The 24247-nt window shown below is 53.8% G+C and overlaps 1 protein-coding gene across 10 annotated transcripts; it reads right to left on the bottom strand.

The window, feature by feature from the left end:
• Positions 1–787: 787 nt before the first annotated feature.
• On the bottom strand, positions 788–20801 carry COQ8B (coenzyme Q8B). Of its 10 annotated transcripts, none has more exons than XM_047789798.1 (15): positions 20780–20801; positions 20045–20149; positions 19788–19907; positions 19580–19646; positions 17321–17398; positions 14215–14337; positions 13987–14072; positions 11760–11900; positions 11574–11655; positions 10877–10970; positions 8163–8304; positions 7900–8007; positions 4795–4860; positions 2058–2144; positions 788–1639 (listed from the first exon to the last, which is right to left on the bottom strand). In XM_047789798.1, the coding sequence occupies exons 2-15, from the start codon at positions 20144–20146 to the stop codon at positions 1358–1360; spliced, it is 1578 nt and encodes a 525-aa protein (XP_047645754.1). In that variant the 5' UTR covers positions 20147–20149; positions 20780–20801; the 3' UTR covers positions 788–1357. The 10 variants fall into 10 exon arrangements, with proteins under 10 accessions (XP_047645754.1, XP_047645752.1, XP_047645757.1 ...); XM_047789796.1 differs by having other exon boundaries at positions 19788–19925; XM_047789801.1 differs by lacking the exon at positions 20780–20801 and adding an exon at positions 20556–20616 and having other exon boundaries at positions 19788–19925.
• Between the last annotated feature and the right edge of the window lie 3446 nt (positions 20802–24247).

Raw genomic sequence — 24247 nt, forward strand, 5'->3', positions numbered from 1 at the left:
GAGGCCCCGCCCCTTGACCAGCAGGCCACGCCTATACACAAATAAGACTCCGCCTTCTCCAGTGTGGCCACCGCCCCGCCACGCCCATTGGCCAGTGCTGGGCCGAGCATGCACGTGAACACAGCTGAGACCTTCCCTCGAGGTCCGTCCAGGCGTGAGAGCCCTTCCCTTCCGTGACCCCCGACTTCAGATCCCCTTAAATTCCGTGTCCGAAAGAGTCGCCTCTGGAGACGCCTTGCAGCCCCACATTCCCAAATCTTCTAGCTAACCCCACAGTTCTCCCAGCCCAGCGGGGGCGGGCAGAAGCGGTGACGAGGCACTTTTTGCTGGGAAGGGGAGGGGGAATGGACTGACCCCGGAGCGCGATCGGTTCAGCTTTGGGGGCGGGGGCGCCAGGCTGGGACCCGGGCGCGGTTGTGGCCGCCCCAGCGCCCCGCCCACTCCTGTGGGTTTGGCAAAGCAGCTGGCCGGGGCATTAAGGCCCATTAGCAAAAGCAAGGTTGCTGGGAGCCGAGGAGAGGGAGCCAAGAGACTGGGAGGTGGTGTGTGTGTGTGCTGGAGGGGGGGGCATGTTCTCAGCTGCCGCAGCCTTCGGAGCAGGTGGTCAGCACGTGCGGGAGGGGCGGGGTGGGGGTAGGGAAAGGGGAGAAGGAGATTCCCCGCAACAGATGGCCCAGGCAGGACTGGGGCTTTCAGACAAGAGGGTGGGAGGGGGCTGGCCATCTGCACCTGGAGGCAGCCTGTGAGCTCCCCCCCTCCCCTCCAGGAGCAGAGAAAAGAGCTGGGGGAAGGGGAGGGTCACTTTTATTAGGACTAAAAGTTTAATCACCCCCCCATGCCCTCCCCACCGCACAGAGAGGATGGAAGTGGGGAGAAGGCAGCTGGTGCGGGAGTGAGGGAGGCAAAGGTGAAGGCTGCCCCCACCACCCACTGCCTCTCCTCTTTCACTGGCCACATCTGTGGGAGACCTGAAGCCGAGGTGAGGGGCTCCCTCTCAGGATGTGTCTGGTTCTCCGCGATGGCAGTGCACAGGGGCCTAAGGCTCTCTCAAATGTTGGCAGAAACAAATTCATATCCGGATAGAGTGCCCACATGCCCCCTTCGCAGTGGGGAGAGCAGGATATGGTGCCATGAAGCTGGGAGTTCCCTAGTCCCGGGGTTCCCCAGCCCTGGGTGAGCCAGGGAGCTAGGCAAGACTGGGAAGCCCAAGGGCGGGGTCCCCAGAGCTGGAGCAGCGTGGGAAGGAGGCCTCATAGCAGAGGATGGCCTGCCGTGGGGCTGGAGTCCCTGAGAGAGATGGAGCTCTCTGAGGGGTCTGAGCAGACATCCCCTCTGGTCAAGAGGCTTTGGGTGGTGGCTACGCCTGGCGACTGGCCCAGTAGCGGTGGTAGGTGTCCTGGAAGAGGTCCCGGCAGGCAATGTGGGCACGGAGGCGGGAGCAGGCCAGGAAGGCCCCTGCCAGCTTTCTGTGCAGGGCATAGGTCTCTTCGGGGGGTGGGCGAAGCCGGTGCTGCAGCAGCACAGGGATAAGCCCCTGCACACGGCGGGCAGTGTCCCCCGCCCCAAAGTCGTAAGGGCCCTGGGTGGCGAAGGGCTCCCCAAGGATCATCACCGCTTCCACGTGGGCGTCAGAGAATGCCTGGGGGTCGGGGAGACCAGAGGCACCCAGTGTGGACAGACAGCCCTCCATCCCCCCAAGACCCTCCAGAACAAACACCAGCCCCCAACTCCCCGAAGCGGAATAGGCAGCCTCCACCCCTTCCGGAGCCCCTTGGAGACAAGGAGCCACCTGCTCCTCCCCAAAGAAAGGGTCCTTCCTGCCCTCTCAGGGACCCCAGTAGACAGGTTGCCCCCACTGCCTCTAGAACAGAGAAGCTGCCTCCATTCCCCAAGCCTTGGTATCAGGTATCCACCAGCAGACCTGCTCCCTCCCTTAGAACAGATAAGTGGTGCCCTCTTTCTCAGGGTTCCTGAGTGGCCAAGCAGCCCCAGGGCCCCCAGTAGAGCTAAGCAGCTCCCCACTTTCTCCAAGAGACAGCAGCCCCTACTCTCCCAACCTTGGTCTCAAAGCCAGTGAGGAATCTGAGATCCCTCGACTTCTGCAGGACCCGGTCTCGGTCTCCATTGGCTGCAGCCATCACCACCTGGGGAGACAGGTGTGGGCACAGGGTCAGAGGGGTTCAAGGGGGGGTTCGGAGGTGGGATCTACTTAAGCCCTCACCTAGAGGCCTCCCCCTGGCCTCCTTACCGCTGTCTGTGTCTCTCTCAAGACTGTTCCAGAGCCTACAGCTGGGCTTGGGTGGTCAGGGGTTCTGCCCACTTGGCCGGGAAGGCAGTCTGCCTGGAAACCACCCCCAGGGAAACAGCACAGAGGAAAACAGATGTCAGGTGCCGCCCGTGGGTCCAAACACTCAACTGGGCCAGGATGGGACCATGACCCGGACCTGCCTCTGAGGCTGCCCCTGGGCCATCTCTGTGATCACCTTGTTGAGGTCTGGTTCCTGCCCTAGACTTGGAGCCCCAGGAGAGCAGGGATCCTGGCTGGGTTTAGTCCCAAGGGCACAGGGTCCTGCACTGAGGAGGCCCTCGGTAGAAACCTTTGTGTGACAAGTGAGGGTGCAGAGCTGAGCGGCACTCCAGCCATGGGTGCACGTGGGGCGTGAAGGGCACATGGACAGACAGAAGTGGGAGCCAGCCTGCTTGGGCTCCATCCCGATTCTGCCATTGGCTGGCTGACTCCGGGCAAACGGCTTTGCCTTTTGGGCCTCCGCTGTCTCATCTGTCAAGTGGGAATGATGAAAGTGTCTGCCCTGTGGGCTTTGGGAGGATGAAGGCATAGCTGCAGAGTGCTGAGCACAGTGCCTGTACAGTGTAGGAAACGCCGTAGCTATCACAAGCCGAGATTATTACTAGGAGGTCGATCCTCTCCTTATATGAGGGTCCCCACTTCCCAGCGAGGAAACAGGCTCAGAGTGAGGAGCAGCCCCGCGAGGTGGGGAACTGGGGCGAACCCTTTACCACAGAGTTGCCCCTTCTTGGGAGGAAGGGGGATACGGGATTAAATCAGGCAGTTCTGTTCTGTCCCAGCTCCCCCTGCCTGAGCCTGTCTGGCCATCTGTCACGCCTGTGGTCCTCAGGGGGCTGGTGTGACAGGGCTTTTTTCAACTGGAAAAGGCTGAGGAGGTGGCAGGAGGGCCATGCTAAACAGGCCTGGGGGGGAGGGGCAGGGGACATCCCAGCTACCCAGAGAGGCCGAGGCTTTGTGCCTCAGGTGGCTTAAGGAGCCTCTGCGCGGGGCGTGCGTGAGCGGGGTGGGGGGGTGGGGTAACTAGTTCCTTTGTGTCTCCATCTAAGGGGTGGCCCCACCATCCCCCAGGCCTCAAGCCCAGAGCCCTGGGCCTTGTCCCTGACACCCCTCTTCTCCCACCTCGGCTTCCCTGGACTCCCAGGCTTTTTTTTCTTTCTTTTTTTTTTTTTAATGGCGCCATTCTGGTCTGTCTTAAAAGATCACTTGTAATTCAGGAGTTTCCTAATTCTGGATCCCTCCCCTGCTCCAGGGCAAACCTGCCCTTGCGTGGTGGCTCCTCATCCCGGAGGCCCAGGATAAAGTACAGGATGCAAAGCATGGCTTCAGAGACCCAGAGTGGCTGCTGCTCTGTCCCCACCTGCCTGCCCAGTGTGGTCCCTGTACAGAAGCTCTGGCATCACCAAGGAGTGTGTTAGAAAGGCAGCTCTTAAGCCTAACTCCAGACCAGACTCTGCATGTTTAACAGGCTCATGGCGGGTGGGGCTAGGGGTTCTCATGCACATTCAAGTTTGAGAAGAGCTGCTCTAAGGGGACTGTCCCTTCTCACCCCCTGGCCTTTGCACATGCTGTCTGCCTGGCATACCCTCCTAGCCTCTTCCTGATTGGTCTCCTCATCCCTCAGGTCTCAAGTCTGATGTCTTCTCCTCCTGGAGGCCCTCCTTGACCCCCTAGGCTGGGCCAGGCTCCTCCTCCGGGCTCCCTCAGGCCCCGGTGCTTCTCCCATCCTGGTGCTTCTCCCATCCCAGCGCTTCTCCCATCCCAGCGCTGACCACTCTGGGAACTTGCTGTCTCCCTGTTGGGCTGAGTTCTGCGAAGGTGGACAGAAACCTGGACCGGTCACCATTGTCTCCGGTATTGTCCGGAATAGAGGGGGGTCAGACAACCCTTGAACTGATGACTCAGTGATTAGGAGACCCAGGTGGAACGTCTAATCTCAACGACTTAATGAGATGGTGTTTCCTGTGGCCTCTGAGACAAATCAACTCCAGTGAGCAGGAAGGACTAGCAACAGAAAATGACCATGAGGCTGAGGGCCCTGGACCAGGGCATGGGGCGGGGGCGGGGGCGGGGAGGAGGTGTGGAACTGGGGGAGTAACAGGATGGCCATTCTGGGCCTTTCTCTTAGGAGGGGGCTGGTTAGGGGTTGGGAAAACAGCTCTGGACCCAGACTCCCTGAGTTTGAATCCCAGGTCTGCTGTGACCTTGGGCAAGTGGCTTGAGCTCTCTGAGCCTGTTCGCTAATCTGTAAAATGGGGCTATACCTGGTCCCACCCATGGAGCTGCCATGTGATTTACCCCAGTGACCGCATTCACAGCGCTTGAAGTGGTGCCCGGCATGAGTTAAGTGTTTGGTATTTGTCAGCTGCTGGTAACATCGCAGTCATTGATTTCTTAATTGCAGATACGGTCCTTCTCCCTCTCCAGAAGCCTGAGTATCAGGCTTGCGGCTCTGCCCTTCAGGGACCTCAGGGTTGGGGGCGACTCACCTCAATGTAATGGTCCGTGAATTCGGTCCCAAATTCCCGGCTTGCACCAAAGTCCAGCAAGGTCACCTGGGAATGAGGGACGGCGAAAGGGACGCTGGGAGTCCACCTGTGCTCCCCACTGTCTGTGGCCTGAGTCTGGCCCTCTCTCCCCCTTCCCGCCAGAGTCCCCACCCGGCTGCCTCCCTGGGCTCCTGGCCTCGGAGCTCTACACCCCCCCACCACATGAAGCTGAAGGGGCTGGGCATTTATTTTTTTTGACCCTACTTGGTTTTATTTTCTTTATTTTTACAACCACACCTGCAGCATACGGAGTTTCCCAGGCCAGGGGTTTAATCAGAGCTCTACCTGTGGCCTATGCCACAGCAACACTGGGTCTGAGCCACATCTGCAAACTACACCGCAGCTCGCGTATGCTTAACCCACTGAGTGAGGCCAGGGATCGAACCCATGTCCTCATAGGGACAATGTCGCATCCTTAACCTGCCAAGCCACAGTGGGAACTCCCCAATTATTCTTATAACGTGTTTTAGGCACAGAAAAAAAGAAAAAATCCAGGGAATAATAAAATAGATGGAAAAGTAAAATGAACATTCACGAATGGTGGTAACCCAGATAAAAATAAAAAATACTGGGAGTTCCCACTGGGTGCAGCGGAAACGAATCTGACTTGTATCCATAAGGATGCAGGTGTGACCCATGGCCTCACAGTGTGGGTTAAAGGATCCAGCATTGACATGCACTGTGGTGTAGGCCAGCAGCTGCAGCTCTGATTTGACACCTAGCCTGAGAACTTCCATATGCTGTGGGTGTGGCCCCCCGAAAAAAATATTTATATATATATATAAAATACTACCAATCTGATCCTACCTCCCCCATGTCCCTACCCACTCTTCCAGGGTCACCACTCTCCTGAAATTATTATTAGTATTTCCTGAAATCCCCATGCATGCGTTGCTACATTTTCTGCATTTATGTGGACTCACGGACAATACTTAGTAATGTCGTGCATATTTAAAAACTTCTTACAGGAGTTCCCTGGTGGCCTAGTGGTTAAGGATCAGGCCTTGTCACTGCTGTGGCATAGGTCACTGCTGTGGCACAGATTCAGTCTCTGGGCCGGTGAAATTCTGTGTGCTGTCGGTACAGCCAAAAAAAAAATTTGTGTAAATGGTACCTATGGTAGTTATCCTGCAGCGTCTTTGCGTTCGACATGGTTTTGCGATTCATTGCCCTTGCTCTAGCTCATTCGTTCACTTGTTCATTTTTTTCCATCGCCATTTAAGAGTCTGTGGCATGAATGCATCACATGCATATGATCTAGCTGATGGGCACTGTGGTGGTTTCTGGGTTTCGCTATGAGAAGCAGTGCGCAATGAACACGTGTCAGTTTCTCTACCACAGTGGCGTTCCAACTATTGATCACAAGCCACAGTAAGAAACTGCAGATGATCTTGGGCACCAGGACAAGTACAAACATCAAACAAAACTGGTCCAAAATAGGGAGTTCCCTTTGTGGCTCAGCGGGTTACGAACTCGACTAGTATGCATGAGGATGCGGTTTCAATCTCTAGCCTCACTCGGTCGGTTAATGATCTGGCATTGCCACATGCTGCGGTGCAGATCACAGATGTGGCTCAGATCCCGTGTTGCTGTGGCTGTGGTGTAGGAAAAAAAGAAAAAGAAAAGAAAAAAACGGGCCCCAAATAACATGGATCCCTCTCATCTGCAATACATGCTGTGTCTCTAAAACAAAAACTGATGTTGAGACCCAATAAATTGATGTCAGGACCCACGTCATCCCCTGGAGTTAGGAAAATACCTCCCTGGGGTCTGAGCCTTGGAGGGATGCAAGGTGTTTGCACACTTGCTGGGGAGGGGTTGATGAGGGACGGAGGCTGGATTTGGTGGGACCATGTCACACTCAGCACAGGGCTCACTTGATCCTGAGGATGTTGGGAGCTGTGTAAGGGACAGCTTGGTCAGATTTGCAGGTTTTTTGTTTTGTTTTGTTTTGTTTAGGGCCGCACCCACAGCATATGGAGGTTCCCAGGCTAGGGGCTGAATCAGAGCTGCAGCTGCCAGTCTACGCCACAGCCACAGCCACAGCAATGCTGGATCTGAGCTGCATCTGGGACCTACACCACAGCTCATGTCAACGCTGGACCCTTTAACCCATTGAGTGAGGCCAGGGATCGAACCCATGTCCTCATGGATGTTAGTCGGGTTCGTGACCACTGAGTTACGATGGGAACTCCCAGATTTGCATTTTAGAAAGACCCCTCTGGGGACAGAATGGCACAGACCACTTTGGAAAGGCATCTGGCAACCATACACGCTGAGCCTTTCAGTCCAAACTCTTACCCCCAGGCCTTCGGACGGCCTGTGACCTTTGCCAGGAATGCTCTTCCCTGCTCCTTAGAGGCTGCCCCCTCTTGTCTTTCTGGGTTCAGCTTTCTTGACTCCAACATCCCAGGCAGGGTCAGCCACTTTCCTTGCCTTCCCGTGCCTCCTGGTCACTGGCCTCTCTGGCCTGGCTTCCCCATCCAGGTACTAACTACAGGTCATACTGTCTGGTGATGGGTCCTGGCACTGGACTGGGAACTCTGGGAAGGCAAGGGTCAGGGTGGTCTTGCCATCACTGTCAAGAAGCAGCAGGTGCTTGGCACATTCTAAACAAAGGACAGGCGTGCTAAGGATGACTGTCTTCTGAAAGTCGTGCTCCCTTGCCTCCACTGCCACTGGGAAGCCACTGCCTAGGCGGGGACTCCATTTGCCAGCATCCCTTACACCTGGACTAGCCGAGGGGCCAGCTCTTATCAATGGAATGGTGAAGGGAATGGTGGGTCACTTCTGACCTAAGCAGTTAGGAGGGGTTACCCTCTCAACCTTGCTTGCCCCTTTCACTGGAAGGAGAGCCTTTCAAGGCCTAGGGGATGAAACAATCACAACAGGGAAGGGGCCTGGGGCCCTGCATTACCACATGGAGGAGAGCCACTCCAGCCTGTTACATGGCTAATAAACTACTATTGTGTTGAGCCAGGGAAATATGGGGAAATGTCTGCAACAGCAGCGAATGTACCCTGACACACAACACAAGGAACCGACCTGATGGCTGGAGGCGTCATACAGGAAGTTGGCCCAGTTGGGATCCGTCTGCATGAATCGGAACTCGAACAGCTCCCGCAGGCAAAGCCGCAGGAGCTGGAAGCAGATCTGGGGTGGGGAGAAGGAGTAACCGACACCTCAGTGTCCCCTGCCCCTGTAAATCTCTGTTCATTATGTGGCCTGGAGAGGGACCATGGCTCCGGCCAACCCTGCCAGCCCTACCCCGGGGCGGCACCCGCCCTACTGTCCCAGAGACTATGTACCTGGTTCCGGATGTCCTGGCTCAGGCCCTGGCACTGGTCCAGAGGAACCCCTCCGGCCAGCTCCATGCCCAGCACCCGCGTCGTGCACAACTCCTGGATCACGGCTGGAACCCGAAAGAAGGGGTCATCTGCCAACAGCTGCCTGGAGCAAATGGGAGGGGAGGGGAGCGGAGGGGACTTCATGCTTCAGGCCCCTGTGGCCCTGCCTGAGGCCCCCCCCATCCCCCAAGCAGTCTTCCTTAAGCAGCCTAGATCTTGTCTTCCCTTCTGCCCTGCTCCTTCCTCTGTCTGAGCTGAGTGATGGCCGATACCTGGCTGGACCGATGGTCATTCGACATTTCATTCATTCATGCATCCCCTCATTCAACAAATATCCACAGCACCCCTCTGTGCCAGGCCCTCTGTGCCTGGCTGCTGGAGACCCAGTTACCACTTCCTTCCCGGAAACGCCTCTATGATTTCATCACCCCAGGATGAGCTCAAGGTAGGAAGCTTGCTGAGCATTGCTTTCTCATCAACTTATTCATTAATCCATCCAAAAAAAAAGTCACTGATACACAAATCTCTGAGTCCACAGTGATACTCACTGGCCACTCCTTGGAGTCACTACTCTGAACATTGTAGGCTTTTGTTTTGTTTTGTTTTGTTTTTAGGGCCATCCCAGGCTAGGGGTTGAATTGAAGCTGCAGCAGCTGCCGGCCTACACCGCAGCCACAGCAATGCCAGATCCCAGCCACATCTGTGACCTACACACAGCTCACGGCAACGCCAGATCCTTAACCCACCAAGCGAGGCCAGGAATGGAATCCGCATCCTCATGGATACTAGTTGGGTTCTTAACCCACTGAGCCACACCAGGAACTCCTGGACATTGGCTAATAAAGGGAAAGAAGCCTCCTTGGTGTCCATTTGTGTGCTGGTGATGCTGGGGGTCAGAGCAGTGAGCAATGCAGGAGCCCCAGGCATGCCCCTCACCCCTACACACACACCAGAGCCCTCACTCCAACAAACAGACCGACACAGACTGAGATGAGTGTGTCAGTGCAAGATCCGAGAGAAGAATACCGGTGAGCCCTCTGGTGGGGCACCTGTGGGATAGCTGGAGTTGGGGGCTGGGGGGACAGGGAGATGGGGAGGGGCCAAGGAAGCAGTGTAGGTTTTATCCTAAGAGCCCTGGGAAATCTTGGGGGGGAGGTGGTCTCCCAGACCCCACCCACGAGGGCCCTGGCTCAGCCCACTTTACACCGAGCTTCGAGCTTCACCACGTCCTGCCTTGGGGGCTTGATTTTTGTCCTTGCTCATAAAAATCTCTGAGGACCGAACTGCTCCTCATGGGCTGGGCCTCTGGTGAGCACTTCACTGGCATATTTCTCTGAGCCTCACTCCCCCTGAGCAGGATGCTCTCCTGGGCCCACTGTGCAGATTAAGGCCACCCAGCCTGTTAAGGGCTGCCCTCTGAGCTCCCTGGTGGTCTAGTGGTTAGGACGTGGTGCTTTCATTGCTGTGGCCTGAGGTTCCGTCTCTGGTCTGGGAACTGAGGTCCCACATCAAGCAGCTGCACGGGGCTGGACCCCGCCTCTGACCCCTGGCTTCTGCTGCCCCTTCTCTTGCTTCGTATCGACAGAGCTTGGCTCAGTAAACATGCGGGCCACACTCCATGCTGGGGAGGAGCTCGCTGAGGTGTAATTAATTGCTGCATAGCACGATGCCTCTAAGATACAATCACGGTTCCACGTAGCTGGAGTTCACTCATTTTCGATGCTGTGTGACACTGTGCTGATGAATATACCATGATTTATTTATTCACCCTGCTGGATGATTTTGATAGATTTGGGTTGCTTCCAGTTTGGGGCTATCGCTGCTCTGAGGATTCTAGAAAAGTCTGATAGTGTGTACTGACATACGTGTCCTTAGACTATTTAGCCAGGAGGGCAGCTGTTGGTTTGCATGTGACTATTGAGACTTGATGAGGTTAACCATCCTCCTAAATGCTTCCATCCATTTCTCCTCCTGCCCGCAGGGTGTAAGGGAGACCTTGGACCTGCGCTCTCTCCAACCTTTATTTTTTTTTTCTGGCCACACGCACAGCATGTGGAAGTTCTGGAGCCAGGGATCAAAGGTGAGCCACAGCAGTGACAACACTGACCCCTTAACCCCTAGCCCACCAGGGAACTCCTCCAGCTCTTGAAACGGACAGACCGCTTCCTTTGTTAGCCCAGGGGGTATACTGGTATCTCCTGTGATGAGTGCCTATTGACAAGCCCATCCCCCATCAGACTGCAGTGGTTCTGCCTCCCATTTGACAGATGAGAACTTAGAGACATTCAGAAAAAGCAAGGAGTTCCTGCTGTGGCACAGTGGGTTAAGGATCTGACTGCAGTGGCTTAGGTGGCTGCTGAGGCACAGGTTTGATCCCAGGCCCAGCACAGTGGGTTAAGGATTTACCGTGGCCACAGCTGTGGCCTAGGGGGCCACTGTGGCCCGAGTTCAATCCCTGGCCCGGGAACTTCCACATGCCACGGGTACTGCCAAAAGACAGCAGCGAATGAAGGGATGGCTGGATGAACAAATGAATGAAGAGAAAAAGAGCCTGCCAGGCCCGTGCAAGGGCCCCTGTCGCCAGAGGCTGTGGGAGCATCCACTTCCCTCTCAGCCTAAGAGAGAAGCTGGAGGGAGGAAGGGGGCTCCCGGGCTGGCGAGGGGTCTCAGCTCACCTGAAGTTCTGGGCACAAGCCGCCTCACGATGGTAGTCACACTCCCAAGCCAGCTCCCGCTGCAAGGCCTGCAGGCTCTGCTCTGCAAACAGGCCTGGGGGGTGGGGGGTGGCTGTGTCAGGCAGGGAAGGCTGGACCCGGGCGGACCGCTCCAGCTCCCACTCAGGGACGGTGGCTCGTGCTGGTCGCGTCGCCTGAACTGTCTCTGTCTGTGTCTCACGGTCCCTCCCGCCTTGGGCTCCGTGGCTCTGCTGGGGTCTCCTTTGCGGGCAGACGCACTGGTCCTTAGGTCCCCTTCACGGTCCCATTTCCCAGCTGTCCCTTTTGCATGCTCTCTCACACTGCACGCACGCATGTGCACAAACACGCGCGTGCGCGCGCACACAGGCACACCCTGCTCCACCTCCTTCAGGACTGACTCCGTTCCTGCTTCCGTGGCTCTTTTTCAAGCCTCCAGTCGCTCTCCACCCACCCTCGGTGTGTCTGTTTCTGGATTTCGGTCTGGGCTCTTCTCGGGCCCCTGCTGGAACCTCTAAGTTTCTCTCTTTTTCACACGCTTGGACTCTGAGCAGTCCCTGCCTTGGTGTCTCTTCGTCTGTCTCAAACACGCAGACCTAGGCGTTCACTCCGGCTCCCGCCCTGGGCGGGCTGCTCCCCCCACCCCCCAGCACCCCCATGCCCCCGGGGCCAGCCTCACCCTCCGGCAGGGCCACACTCATCTTGAGCACCGCCAGCAGGTTCTGGACGTCACTCTGGATGCTTTGGGCAACGCCCGGGTACTGCGAGGGGAGCCGGGATGGGGGGTGGGAGTCACTCTTCTGGGACTGCTGGGTGACCCCACCCCCTTGGGGGTCCCCCCACCCTCGCCCCACCTGCCCCTCACCTGGATCTTCACAGCCACCTCTGTCCCATCCCTCAGCACACCCTGGTGCACCTGTCCAATTGAGGCAGCTGCAAAGGGCACCTCCTCCAAAGAGGCCACCTTGGCCTGCCAGTCCTTGCCGAGCTCCTCTTCGAGAACCCTCTAGGGAGATTGGTCATGACAGTTACCACCACAGTTTCGGGAAACTGAGTTTCTGCCCTAAGTTGGGCGCTTTACATGTTAATAACCCCACTCCCAACGCACGGGGCCCTGGGCCAAGCTCTTGGCTGCTACCCCACTTCGCAGATGAGGAAACTGAGGCTTGGAAAGAAGTCTCCTGGCCAAAGGGACAAGCCAGGTGCTGGCAGACTCCCAAGGCTGTGTGGGCTGTTCTGGGGATTGCTACCATGTGTAGTTGGGATTGATAATAATCCTTCGTTATACTCATATATTGCGTTATCAATTCAAAAGTTAATGATAGGAGTTCCCACTGTGGCTCAGCAGATTAAGAATCTGACTAGTATCTGTGAGGATGCAGTTTTGATCCCTGGCGTCGCTCAGTGGGTTAAGGATCCGGCATTCCTATGAGCTGTGATGTAGGTGAGGCTCAGATCCTGTGATGAGGCTCAGATCCTGCGTGGCTGTGCCTGTGGCTGTGGCATAGGCTGGCAGCTGTAGCTCTGATTTGACCCTTAGCCTGGGAACTTCTATATGCTGCAGGTGTCACCCTAAAAAGAAAAAAAAAAGTCAAGGTGATAAAGAAGAGCTAAAATTGGAGTTCCTGCCATGGCACAGTGGGTTAAGAATCCAGCTACAGGAGTTCCTGTTGTGGTGCAGTGGAAACAAATCCAGCTAGTATCCATGAGGATGCAGGTTTTATCCCCGGCCTTGCTTGGTGGGTTAAGGATCCGGCATTGCCATGAGCTGTGGTGTAGGTCACAGACGCAGCTCAGATCTGGCATTGCTGTGGCTGTGGTGTAGGCCGGCAGCTGTAGCTCCGATTTGACCCCCACCCTGGGAACCTCCATATGCTGCGGGTACAGCCCTATAAAGCAAAAAAAAAAAAAAAAAAAAAAAAAGAATCTGACTACAGTGGCTCAGGTCACTGCAGACGCTCAGGTTTTATCCCAAGCCCAGTGCAGTGGGTTAAAGGATACAGCGTTGTAGCAGCTGCAGCTCAGATTCAATCCCTGGCCCAGAAACTTTCATATTCCATGGGTGTGGGCATTAAAACAAACAAACAAACCAAAAACTAGAGGACTTCCTATGGGCCAGGTCCTGCTCAGAGTGGCTCAGAAAGGGATGGTCATTGCCCAGGGTCACATGATGAGGGAGAGGAACAGAGATCAGAAGGAGGGCAGGCAGCTAGATTCTGGATTCCACACCCTTACCCAGCTATTAGAAGAAGGGCTCATGTCTTGGGCACTTACCAAGTGCCAGGTGCTGTGCCAACCTATTTAGAGACATGCTCCCCTTTAATTAAAAAAAACCAGTAATGGAGTTCCCGTCGTGGCGCAGTGGTTAACGAATCCGACTAGGAATCATGAGGTTGTGGGTTCGATCCCTGCCCTTGCTCAGTGGGTTAAGGATCCGGCATTGCCGTGAGCTGTGGTGTAGGTTGCAGACGCGGCTCGGATCCCACGTTGCTGTGGCTCTGGCGTAGGCCGGCGGCTACAGCTCCGATTAGACTCCCAGCCTGGGAACCTCCATATGCCGCGGGAGCGGCCCAAGAAATAGAAACAGCAACAACAACAACTACAACAACAAAAAAGACAAAAAGACAAAAAAAAAAAAACCCAGTAATGATAACAGCTAACACTTGCATGTCATTCTCGGGGTGTTAGGCGCCCTTCGGATTGCTTTACCGACACTGATTTCCGTAACCTGATGTGGGCCTCGCTGTCACCACCACTGGTCACAGATGAGGTAACTGAAGCACAGAGAGACCAGCCACGTGTCTGAGCTCACACAGGTAGTAAGTGGCAGAGCCCAGGGTTTGAACTCCCGAAGTCTGGGCCCTAGGCTTCACTGCCTCTTTAACAGCCCTGACAGAGCCCTGGGCCGGCGGCGAACTGGACTAAGTGCTCTGCCCTATTCTCTCGTTTCATCATCGTCACCATCTCAGGAGATGCATGCTGTAGGGCTCCCCACTTAACAGGTGGGGAAACTGAGGCTCTGAGTCAGACAGGGAGGGTCAGGCAGGTAGAGCTCACCTCCCTTGCCAGGCTTTTCCCCACTGGGCACCTACCAGCATCTGCCAGCGGGGCATGAAGTCGGCGCTCTGACGGACACGCTCGAAGATGCGTTGCAGCTGGGGGCTGATGAAGCTGTTGTCTTGGGAAACAGTGGGAAGAGGGAAGCAGTGAGGGGGAGGCCAGGAGGGGCTCCTGTGTCAGTATCTGAAGTCAGGGCTTGGTGGGGGGCAGGGTGGGATGGAAATGAGGTCCGGGGTCAGGGGTCGTGGGTCATGCTGTACCCTGGATGCTGAGCATTTGGCCAACCTTGAGGGCGGCCCCCCGAACTGTACACAAGGTCTGCACGATCCGCTCAGCATTGGCCTCCGACAGGAAAGGGCTGGAGCCTGGCTGGGAGCCTCCCTCTGGGATGGAGAGAACAATCATTAGTGTGGCAACCACAAAAAAAAAGAATCACTATGACACCACAGCAGCACTCCCGCCAGCATGGCTAAAGTGAAAAAGACAATACCAAGTGTTGGCAGAGACCTGGAGCATCAGCATGCCAACACTGTCAAGGAGGGTGCCAGGGCCCAAGCCCTTTGGCAAGCAGTTAGGACGTTTCCAGTAAAGCACACACCTATACCCGATGCAATTTCCCTCCCAGGTATACCCCCCAGAGAAATGCCTATGTGTGTCCACCAACACATATGCCAAGAGGGTTCAGGGCTGCACTCTTCCTAACTGTCCCAAACCGAAGACAACCCAAAGGACCATCCAGAAAAGGAACAAAGGAACTCGGTAACCTACAGAATGGAATAAACAACCCGCGGCCACTCACAGCAACATGGATGCTTCTCAAACAGAATGTTGAACAAAACAAGGCAGACACATATGAGGACATACAGGCTGATTACCCGGGCATAAGGGGCAAAAAGAGGCAAATCTTAGGGGTCAGAAGTCAAGAGAGGAAGTTCTGGTCGTGACTCAGTGGTTAACAAACCAGACTAGCATTCACAAGGATGTGGGTTCAATCCCTGGCCTTCACTCAGTGGGTTAAGGATCCGGGGTTGCTGTGAGCTGTGGTGTAGGTTGCAGACACGGCTCGGATCCTGTGTTGTTATGGCTGTGGTGTAGGCTGGCGGCTGCAGCTCCGATTTGACCCCTAGCCTGGGAACCTCCATATGCTGCAGATGTGACCCTAAAAAAAAAAAAAAAAAAAAAAAAAGAAGTCAAGACGGTGGTTACCCTCAGTGGAAGGAGTGACCAGGAAGACACACAAGAAAATCTTCTAGAAAACTAGTGCAGCGATTCTCCAAGTGTGGTCTGGGAGCCCCTGGGGGTCCCTGAGATCCTTTAGTGAGATCAAGACTATTTCCATCATAATATTAATGTATTATTTGCCCTTTTTTTACTCCCATTTGCCCACAAATGTTCCGTGGAGTTTTCCAGAAGCTCTGGGACCTGTGATGATGCCGTTGCTCTGATGACTGATGGAGTGCGTGTGCATTCTTGTGTTTTAAATCTCTTTCAGTTTTAATCTCTAATACAGCAAATATCTATAAGTACAATCCACATAAATAAGTTCTTGGGGTTCTCATTCTGTTTTGCCTTTTTTTCTTTTTAGGGCCACACCTGCAGCATATGGAAGTTTACAGACTAAGGGTCGAATAGGAGCTGCAGCTGCCAGCCTACACCACAGACACAGCAATGCAGGATCCAAGCCACATCTGTGGCCTAAGCCGCACCTTGCAGGCAATGCTGGATCCTTAACCCAATGAGTGAGGCCAGAAATCGAACCCACCTCCTCATGGATACTAGTCGAATTCTTAACCAGCTGAGCTACAATGGGAACTCCTCATTCTTCCGTTTCTTAAAAGCTTTATTGAGGTATAATTCACATATGATATAATTTAGCCATTTAAGGTACACAGGTTCAAAGTCCCTGTTGTGGCTCAGCAGTAACAAACCTGACCAGTATCTAGCACGATGCGGGTTCGATCCCTGACCTCGCTCAGTGGGTTAAGGATCCTGCATTGCTGTGGCTGTGTTCTAGGCTGGAGCTACAGCTCCAACTGGACCCCTACCCTGGGAACCTCCATATGCTGCAGGTATGGCCCTAAAAAGTGGGAAAAAAAAACAAAAAAACAAAAAATGTATTGAGCTCTTTACTGAGTCTCTGTGGATTCTCTGGCTGAATCCCCACAATCACCCCAGGAAGTAAGAACTACCAATGCCTTCATTTTCAACATGAGGAAGCAAGAGATTCAGAGAGGTACAGGGTCTGGCCCTCAGTCACACAGCACGGAAGTGGCAGAGCAGGGTGCAGATTCAGTCTGGCCTTACCCTAAATCCTATTCTTCCATCTACCCTGACCTTTTTATTTTGACAAAAATCCAAACAGAAAGACTGCATTTACAGTCTCAGGTACACCTGCACACCTGATTCAACACTTTAACATATGCTGCCTTACCTGCTTTATCTGTGCCTGTGCACCGGACACTGATGGTTACTTCTGCTGACTGACTTGCACTCAACCTGTGCTAAGGATAGTCCCTTACACAATCGCAGTGCCAAAACCACACCCAGGAAAATTAACACTAATTCTCTAATACCTACTGCCCAGTGCTACTCAGATTTTCCCAGTTGTCCCCAAACATCATTTGTTTCTTTGTTGGTTTTGTTTTGTTTGTCTTTTTGGGGCTGAACCCGCAACATATGCAGGTTCCCAGGTTAGGGGTCGAATTGGAGCTGTAGCTGCTGGCCTCCACTACAGCCACAGCCACTGGGGATCTGAGCTATATCTGCAACCTACACCACAGCTCATGGCAACGCCAGATCCTTAACTCACTGATGAGGCCGGGGATCGAACCTGTGTCTTTATGGATACTAGTCAGGTTCGTTTCCACTGAGCCACAACGGGAACTCCCCCAAACATATTTTATAGTTACTTTTTTCGACCTGACATCCAATCATGGCTCACACATTCCATTTGTGGGTTATTATCTCTAGTCTCTTTTTCACCTAGAATATCCACCCCCGTTTTTGTTTCAAGACATTGACGTGTTGGGGAATCTTACCCATAAATGCTGATCTCTCATGGCCTAGTCTATCTCTGCAGTAAACAGACTCTCACGGGCACTCCTATTTTCAGCCTTCCCCTCCTGCTCACAGTTTGGATCTCAACTCTGCACGGCTTACACTTTTTTCCCCCACATGACATATTTCTACCCATCGCCACCCTGACAGTGGCTTCACCCTGTTCTGAGCACTCTGCCATGACCCTAAGAAGTGGCTATATTATCATCACCTCTGGATGAAGAAACTGGGGTTCAGAGAGGCGAAGCGACTTGCCCCAGGTCACACAGCAAGGCCAGGGTGTGGACCCAGGCAGGGTGGCTCACTCACCTGATTGGGGACGTCCTCCGAGCAGGGAATTCTTGGCCACCTCAGCCAGTGCTCCCAGCCCCAAGCTCACAGCCAGTCCTGGGAGTGAGAGAGGGGCCTGAGTGCCTGCTTCCCTCCCCCACCCCATCCCCCCTGTCTGTCTTTCTCTAACCACATCTGTCTCTCAATTCTTTGTAGTCAACTCCCGGCATGCCTCTGTGTCCAAACCAGTCTCTTATTCTCTCTCTGCTTGAGGTTCTCTCGGAGGTACGGCTACCTCTTTCTCCACCCCTTTCTCTTTGTCTCTGTCTCCTGGGTCTGCAGTTCTCACCTCTGGCTGCGCACAGTCATGTGAGGAGGTTTTTAATTTTTCTGGCTGCACCCAACTCCTGCAACTCCCCGGCCAGGAGTTCCTGGGGTTAAGAACCCAACATAGTGTCCATGAGGATGCAGGTTTGATCCCCGGCCTCACTCAGTGGGTTAAGGATCCAGTGTTGCCGTGAACTGTGGTGTAGGCTGGTAACTGCAGGTCCTATTTGACCCCTAGTCTGGGAACGTCCATATGCCATGGGTACAGCCCTAAAAAGAAAGAAAGAAAAAAAAAGTTCCTGGGCCAGGGATCAAATCCAAGCCGAAGCAGCTGCAGCAATGCCAGATCCTAACCCACTGCGCCAGGCTGGGGATCAAACCCCCAGCTCTACAGTGACCGGAGCTGGTGCAGTCGGACTCTTAGCCCACTGTGCCACAGCAGGAACTCCAAGGAGTCTTTGTAAATATGATGCCGCATCGCTGAGGTGCTGGCTAAACTATCCTGAGATAAAGCCCTGGAATTCTTTTTCTTTTAAGCATCCCAGATGAGTCTAGTGTGCAGCCAAGCGTAAGAAGGCCCCAAAATGATCTCCTGGGCCTCGCTGTCTTCCTGCGACTCCTGTTTCTCTCTGTGTTCTTACCTTCTCTTCTCCATGCTCACCTCCCCTTTCCTAAGTCAGTTATTTCTCCATCTCTGCCCTTCCCTCCACCTGGCACGTCTGTCTAGACCTCGATCCCTCAGCTCCTCCTTTTGATGTTATCTCTCCGGCTCTGATTTCCTCTGCGTCCTCTGTCCTGAAAGACACCTTGAGTCGCTCTGCCTCTTTCACTCTCGCTATCTCTGTAAATAACCGTAACCGCCACTTTCTGAGCCCTTTCTCCATGCCAGGAACCATTCCCAGTGCACTGACCCATTCTGTCCTCACACTCCCAGGAAGACATTTTATAGAAAAACCTCTATTTTACAGGAAAGGAAATCGGGCTCTGAGAAGTTAAGTAACTCATCCACAGTCACAAAGTAAGATACAGCACAGTCACTCCCGGACAGCCTGGTACCAAAGCTCTAACTAGTGCATTTGACTCCTTTATACTGTACATCAGTTGTTTTTTTTTTTTTGCTTTTTAGGGCCCCACCCACGGCATATAGGGGTTCCCAGGCTAGGGGTCAAATCAGAGCTACAGCTGCCTGCCACAGCCACAGCCACAGCCACAGCAATGGGGGATCCAAGCCATGTCTGCAACCTACACCACAGCTCAAGGCAACGCCAGATCCTTAACCCATTGAGCGAGGCCAGGGATCAAACTGGCAACCTCATGGTTCCTAGCTGGATTCGTTTCCACTGCGCCATGACAGGAACTCCCTGTAAATCAGTCTTTTTAAAACTTGAACCATGATCCACAGTAAAGACATTTGCATTATGACTGATAGAGTAAGTTTGTATATTTCATGAAACCAGACTTTCCTCTACACGTGCACTCATATTTTCCATTCTATTCTTCTTCTTCTTCTTCTTCTTTTTTTTTTTTGGCTGCCCTAAGGCACATGGAGTTCCCAGGCCAGGGATCAGATCTGAGTTGCAGTTGTGACCTACGCCACAGCTGTAGCCACAGCATATTCTTTTTTTAATGCTGGTTGCAACCTACTAAATTATTTCACACAGATTGTAACCTGAAATTTGACAACCTGGTGTCACCTCACCTCCCTTGGCCCCCATTTCCTCATCTCTAGAATGGAAACAAACACTCACTGATTCAGCGCAAACAGATCATGTGTGCATGGGGCCCTGCACATCCCAAGTTCTCAACAAAGGCAGGGTTCCTCTCTGTTTCTCTGGGTTTGGCCGGGCTTTGCCTTCATTCTCTTTCCATCTCTCCCTCCTCTCTCTGTCTCTGATTCACTCTCTCCCTTGCTTCACTCGGTAAATGTCACCTCCTTGGATCTAGGTCACAGTCTCCCACAGTCACACCTACCCCCAAAGTTGGCCAAGCGGCTGATGCGCGAAGCCGGCACCTTGCGTTCTCGAGCACGGTCACTCAGCTGGGAAACCGGGAGAAGGTCTGAGCAGAGAAAGATGGACTTCGGGCCCAGGGAGCCCAAGCAGCCTGCCACCACACCCTTCCCCAAGCTCGGTAGGCGAGGTGCCTTCCTGGGGTATTGCTGGATGGGTGATAGTGATACCTGGGGCCGGGGCGTCTTCCTGATTCGTGCCTCCCGTGCCTTGTGAATGTCCTCCTCACCCAGACCCCTGCCAGGCCCATCCTGATGAAGTTTTTGGGCCCAGGAACCCCCACGTGGCCCCTGCAAAAGACGTGAACACTGGGAAGGAGTGGAGGACATAGGGTCCACCTGGCCCTTTTGGTTCCCTCCCTGTCCTTTGACTCCCTGAAGCCTCCCCCAGCCTCATCCCCTGGGAGACCCCCTCCCAAGCCTCTTACCCAGCAGCGGGGCCCAGGCCCCAGGGCCCCACAGGGCAGACCAATAGTCCGGCCCAGGTGTCCACAGGTCCCTCGCAGTGAGCCCCCTACCTCCAGCCACATTGTCTGGGGGAGAAGAGGAGGAATTATTCGGGTAGGAGTTGTGGAACTGACCTCCCTGCTCTGCCGGCCTTTGCCAAGCCCTCACATTCTTCTGCGACCACGCTAAGATTCCCACCCCTCAAAGACTTCCTCCTCTGTTAATAGGCCCCCCAGTTGCTAGGAACCCACGGCTCTTCCTGCACACCTCTCAAACCACTCTCCTGCGGTCCCACTCCCCGCCGTTGCCAGGATCCTACCCCCCGCCCTCCGTTGCTAGACACCCACAGGTCCTCCAGGGCTACCTCTCCACTCCTCTGACCCCCTTGTTGCTAGGCACCGCCTTCCCCTCTGTTGCCAGGCACCCACAATTCCTCCCGTTTCCCCCGCTACCCCCGTAACTGGGAACCTCCCCCGGTTGCTAAGCACCTACGGTTCCCTGGCTCTGGGTGCTCTACGCACGGGGCCTCCTGCGCTTCCGGGACTCTCCGTAAGCCCGCCCCCTCCGGTCAACTAGCCAATGGCGCAAGAGAATCTCGCTGACTGGCATAACATACTCCCCGCCGCGCGTGAGGGGGCAGGGCCAGGGGCGGGGCCTAAGGATGGGCTAGGGCACTACCCGAGCGCACATGTGCCATTTTATGCCCTTCCACTCACCTCAAAGTGCCTTGTACACGGCAGACTTTTCAGTTTCCTACAAGTCTTTTCGGCAAACATCCCTCTCCTTTACGGGAACATTTTGTTATTCTCACTTTCCTCCTTTCCCCAGGAGACTGACTCAACAGCTCTGCTTTGAACGCCCATCTTCTCAGCAAACATTTCTCTTGCACAGAGCCCCTCCACTTTGCACACTCACCCTCTGCTTCAAATACCCACATCACATCCTATACCCACACCCTCTCCCTTGCACTTCTAACCCTTCTGTCTTGCTCACCAGCTGTTTCCCTCCGTGTGCATAAACCCCCTCCCTCAGCCTCAGCCCCAAGCACACTGGACTCCTGTTCCCTCGTACGCCCTGCTCTCTCTGCTCCCCGCCCACCTGCAGGATGGTGTGAGTGGGAGCCCTCTGTTTCCTGTAGGCCTGACATTTCCCAGAACACACTCAGCCAAGATTCCCAGTGCTGACTCAGGAACCTTGGCATCCCAGAAAACCAGCTCCCAGCCCATCTGGGTGTGTGTGTTGTTGATGGGGGAGGGAGGACAGGCTTAAAGCCTGCTCCCCCTACAATAGTCTGACTCACCCCTCTTCTCACAGTCTGGAATAGAGGCAGCTGGCTGGGGCATCTCTCCCACCCCTGGGAGAAGAAGGGATGTGACGCTTCCCCCCACAAAACCCGCCCTGACCCTGTCTAACCCCCTATGTCAGAAATCAAATCTCCCTGTCTCTGTGCTATGTGACTTCAGAAGAGACTCAACCCTTTCTGGATCTCAGCTTCCCAGACTGTATGATCCATTAGGGGGCTCCTGCTACAACTTCTTATTGGTCTGTAAAAAGATGACTCATTTTAGGGCCCTGGGCCTGTGCCTAATGTCCCTTTCCAGGTGACTCAGTTTCAGAAACCACCCCCTGTACCCCTCTACACATAAGGGTCTGACTCAGGAGCTAGGTGGCAGCTCACCCTTGGGGGCAAAAATACATAAAAAGCACCCATGACAATAACTAACCCTACAGGGCTGTGGCTGATGATACCAAGCCTGGCACCACATGCTTCATATACATGAGATCATATCAGATAGCCTAGGGCTACAAGCAAAGCCTACAGACTGGCAGAGCTCTGAGCCTTAATGTCCCCATTGGTAAAATGGGGTCCTGATATCCCCCCTTGTTCCGTGTTAGCGAGAGAGAGACATGAAGTGAAATGGTTCCTGTAGAGAACATGGCACGGGACCAGAACAGAACAAGAGCACTATACATGAGAGAAATTTCTTAGAGAAAAACCATTCTTTTCCACATTTTTAGTACGCCCTTACCACATGCTTTTCTAGGCACTGGGGACATAGCAAGGCAAAAATCTTTGCCCTCTTGGTGCTGGCTTCTGGCGAGGGGCACAATAAAATAAATACGTATACGTAATAAAGTGGCATGTGCTACAGAGAAAAATAAACCAGGGGAGGGCGGGGAGAGAAGGGAAGACTGTGTTTGAATAGAGCAGTCAGGGAGTTTCCTGGTGGCTCAGCAAGCTGAAAATCCAGCCTTGTTGTTACTGCTGGGGCTCTGGTTTGATCCCTGGCCCAGGAACTTCCACATGCCATGGGTGTGGCCAAAAATAAATAAATAAATAAATAAATAAGGTAGTCAGGAAAGGTCTCATTGAGGAGACATCATCTGAGTAAAGACCCGAAGGAGGTGAGGAACGAGCTATTGAAATAGTTGACAGGGAGTTCCCCTCATGGCTCAGTAGAAACGAATCTGACTAGTAACCATGAGGATGCAGGTTCGATCCCCGGCCTCGATCAGTGGGTTAAGGATCTGGCGTTGCCGTGAGATGTGGTATAGTTCGAAGACACGCCTAGGATCTGGTGTTGCTGTGGCTGTGATGTAGGTTGAAGATGTGGCTCAAATATGGTGTTTCTTTGGCTGTGGCGCAGGCTGGTAGCTGCAGCTCTGATTCGACCCCTAGCCGGGGAACTTCCGTATGCCGCAGGTGGGCCCCTCACCCCCCCCTACCCCCGCCGCCCAAAAAAAGAAGAAATAGTTGAGGGAAGAATGTTCCAGGCAGAGGAAATAACCAGAGCAAAGTCCTTGGGGTGGGAGATATCCCAGAGAAATAGCAAAGAGGCCAATGGGCAGAGTGAGTGAGGGGAAAAGAAGAAGCAGATGAGGTCTGGGAGGTAACAAGCCAGCTCAGGTGGCTACTGTGAGTCATGGTGAGGACTGGGGCTTTTCCCTGGGTGGGATGGGAACCACTGAGGATTCTGAGCAGAGGTAGGACAAATTTAGGGAAAATATTCTTACTTTCAGCTCTTCTTCCAACACCCCCAGCCTCCAAAGCAAGTTATATCACTCAGGAGGAACCAAAAGTCCAGATTTCCTTTTAGGTGGGCTTTGCTTCAAATCTACGCAATTTAGATGTGTGATCTTAACTCACCGCCTTGCCTTTCTGAGCCCCTGTTTTCCTAATGGTGCGGTGGCGTTGATGGTGATCCCTGCCTCACAAGATGTGGGATGTAAAGCGGTAAGTACAGGAGTTCCCATTGTGGCGCACTGGAAACAAATCCAACTAGGAACCATGAGGTTGCCAGTTCCATCCCTGGCCTTGCTCACTGGGTTAAGGATCCAGTGTTGTCATGAGCTGTGGTGTAGGTCACAGACACGGCTCGGATCTGGCGTTGCTGTGGCTGTGGTGCTGATTGGACCCCTAGCCTGGGAACCCCCATATGCTGTAAGTGCGGTCCTAAAAAGAAAAAAAAAAAAAAAAGGTAAGTACAGCACCTGACACAAAGCCAGGACACAAAAGTAAATGCTGCTGTAAATAAATAAAAATCCCCATGACAAACCCTTTTACTGATATGGAAAATGAGGCTCAGAAGAGTTAAGTCTCTTGTTGGAGATAGGATTTGAGACCAAGCATTCTAGCTTCAGTGATTAAGACCCTGGCTTTGCCCCTCATTTAACCTCATTTGACCTTAGACAACTTTTAGGTTTTTTTTTTTTTTTTTTTTAGGGCTGTACCGGTGGCACTTGGAAGTTCCCAGGCCAGGGGTCGAATCAGAGCTACAGCTGTGGGCCTATGCCACAGCCACGCCAGATCTGAGTCTGCCACAGCTCACTGCAATGCCACATCCTTAGCGAAATGAGCAGGGCCAGGGATCGAACCCTTGTCCTCATGAATGATAGTGGGGTTCGTTACCTCCGAGCCATAATGGGAACTCCAGCCCTTAGACAAATTCTTTCACTGCTCTGGGCCTCAATTTCCCATTTGGTAAAAGTGATTAGTGTTTTTGTTTGTTTGTTTTGTTTTGCTTTTTAGGGGCTGCACCCTTAGCATATGGAAGTTCTCAGGCTAGTGGTCTAATAGGAGCTGCAGCTGCTGCCTGGCACAGCCACAGCAACACGCATCCTCATGGATACTAATCCGGCTGCTGAGCCACAAGGGAAACTCCCTGATTGGCTCTTAAAATGGA

The sequence above is a fragment of the Phacochoerus africanus genome, chromosome 8 (genome assembly GCF_016906955.1).
Source record: "Phacochoerus africanus isolate WHEZ1 chromosome 8, ROS_Pafr_v1, whole genome shotgun sequence".
NCBI lineage: Eukaryota > Metazoa > Chordata > Mammalia > Artiodactyla > Suidae > Phacochoerus > Phacochoerus africanus.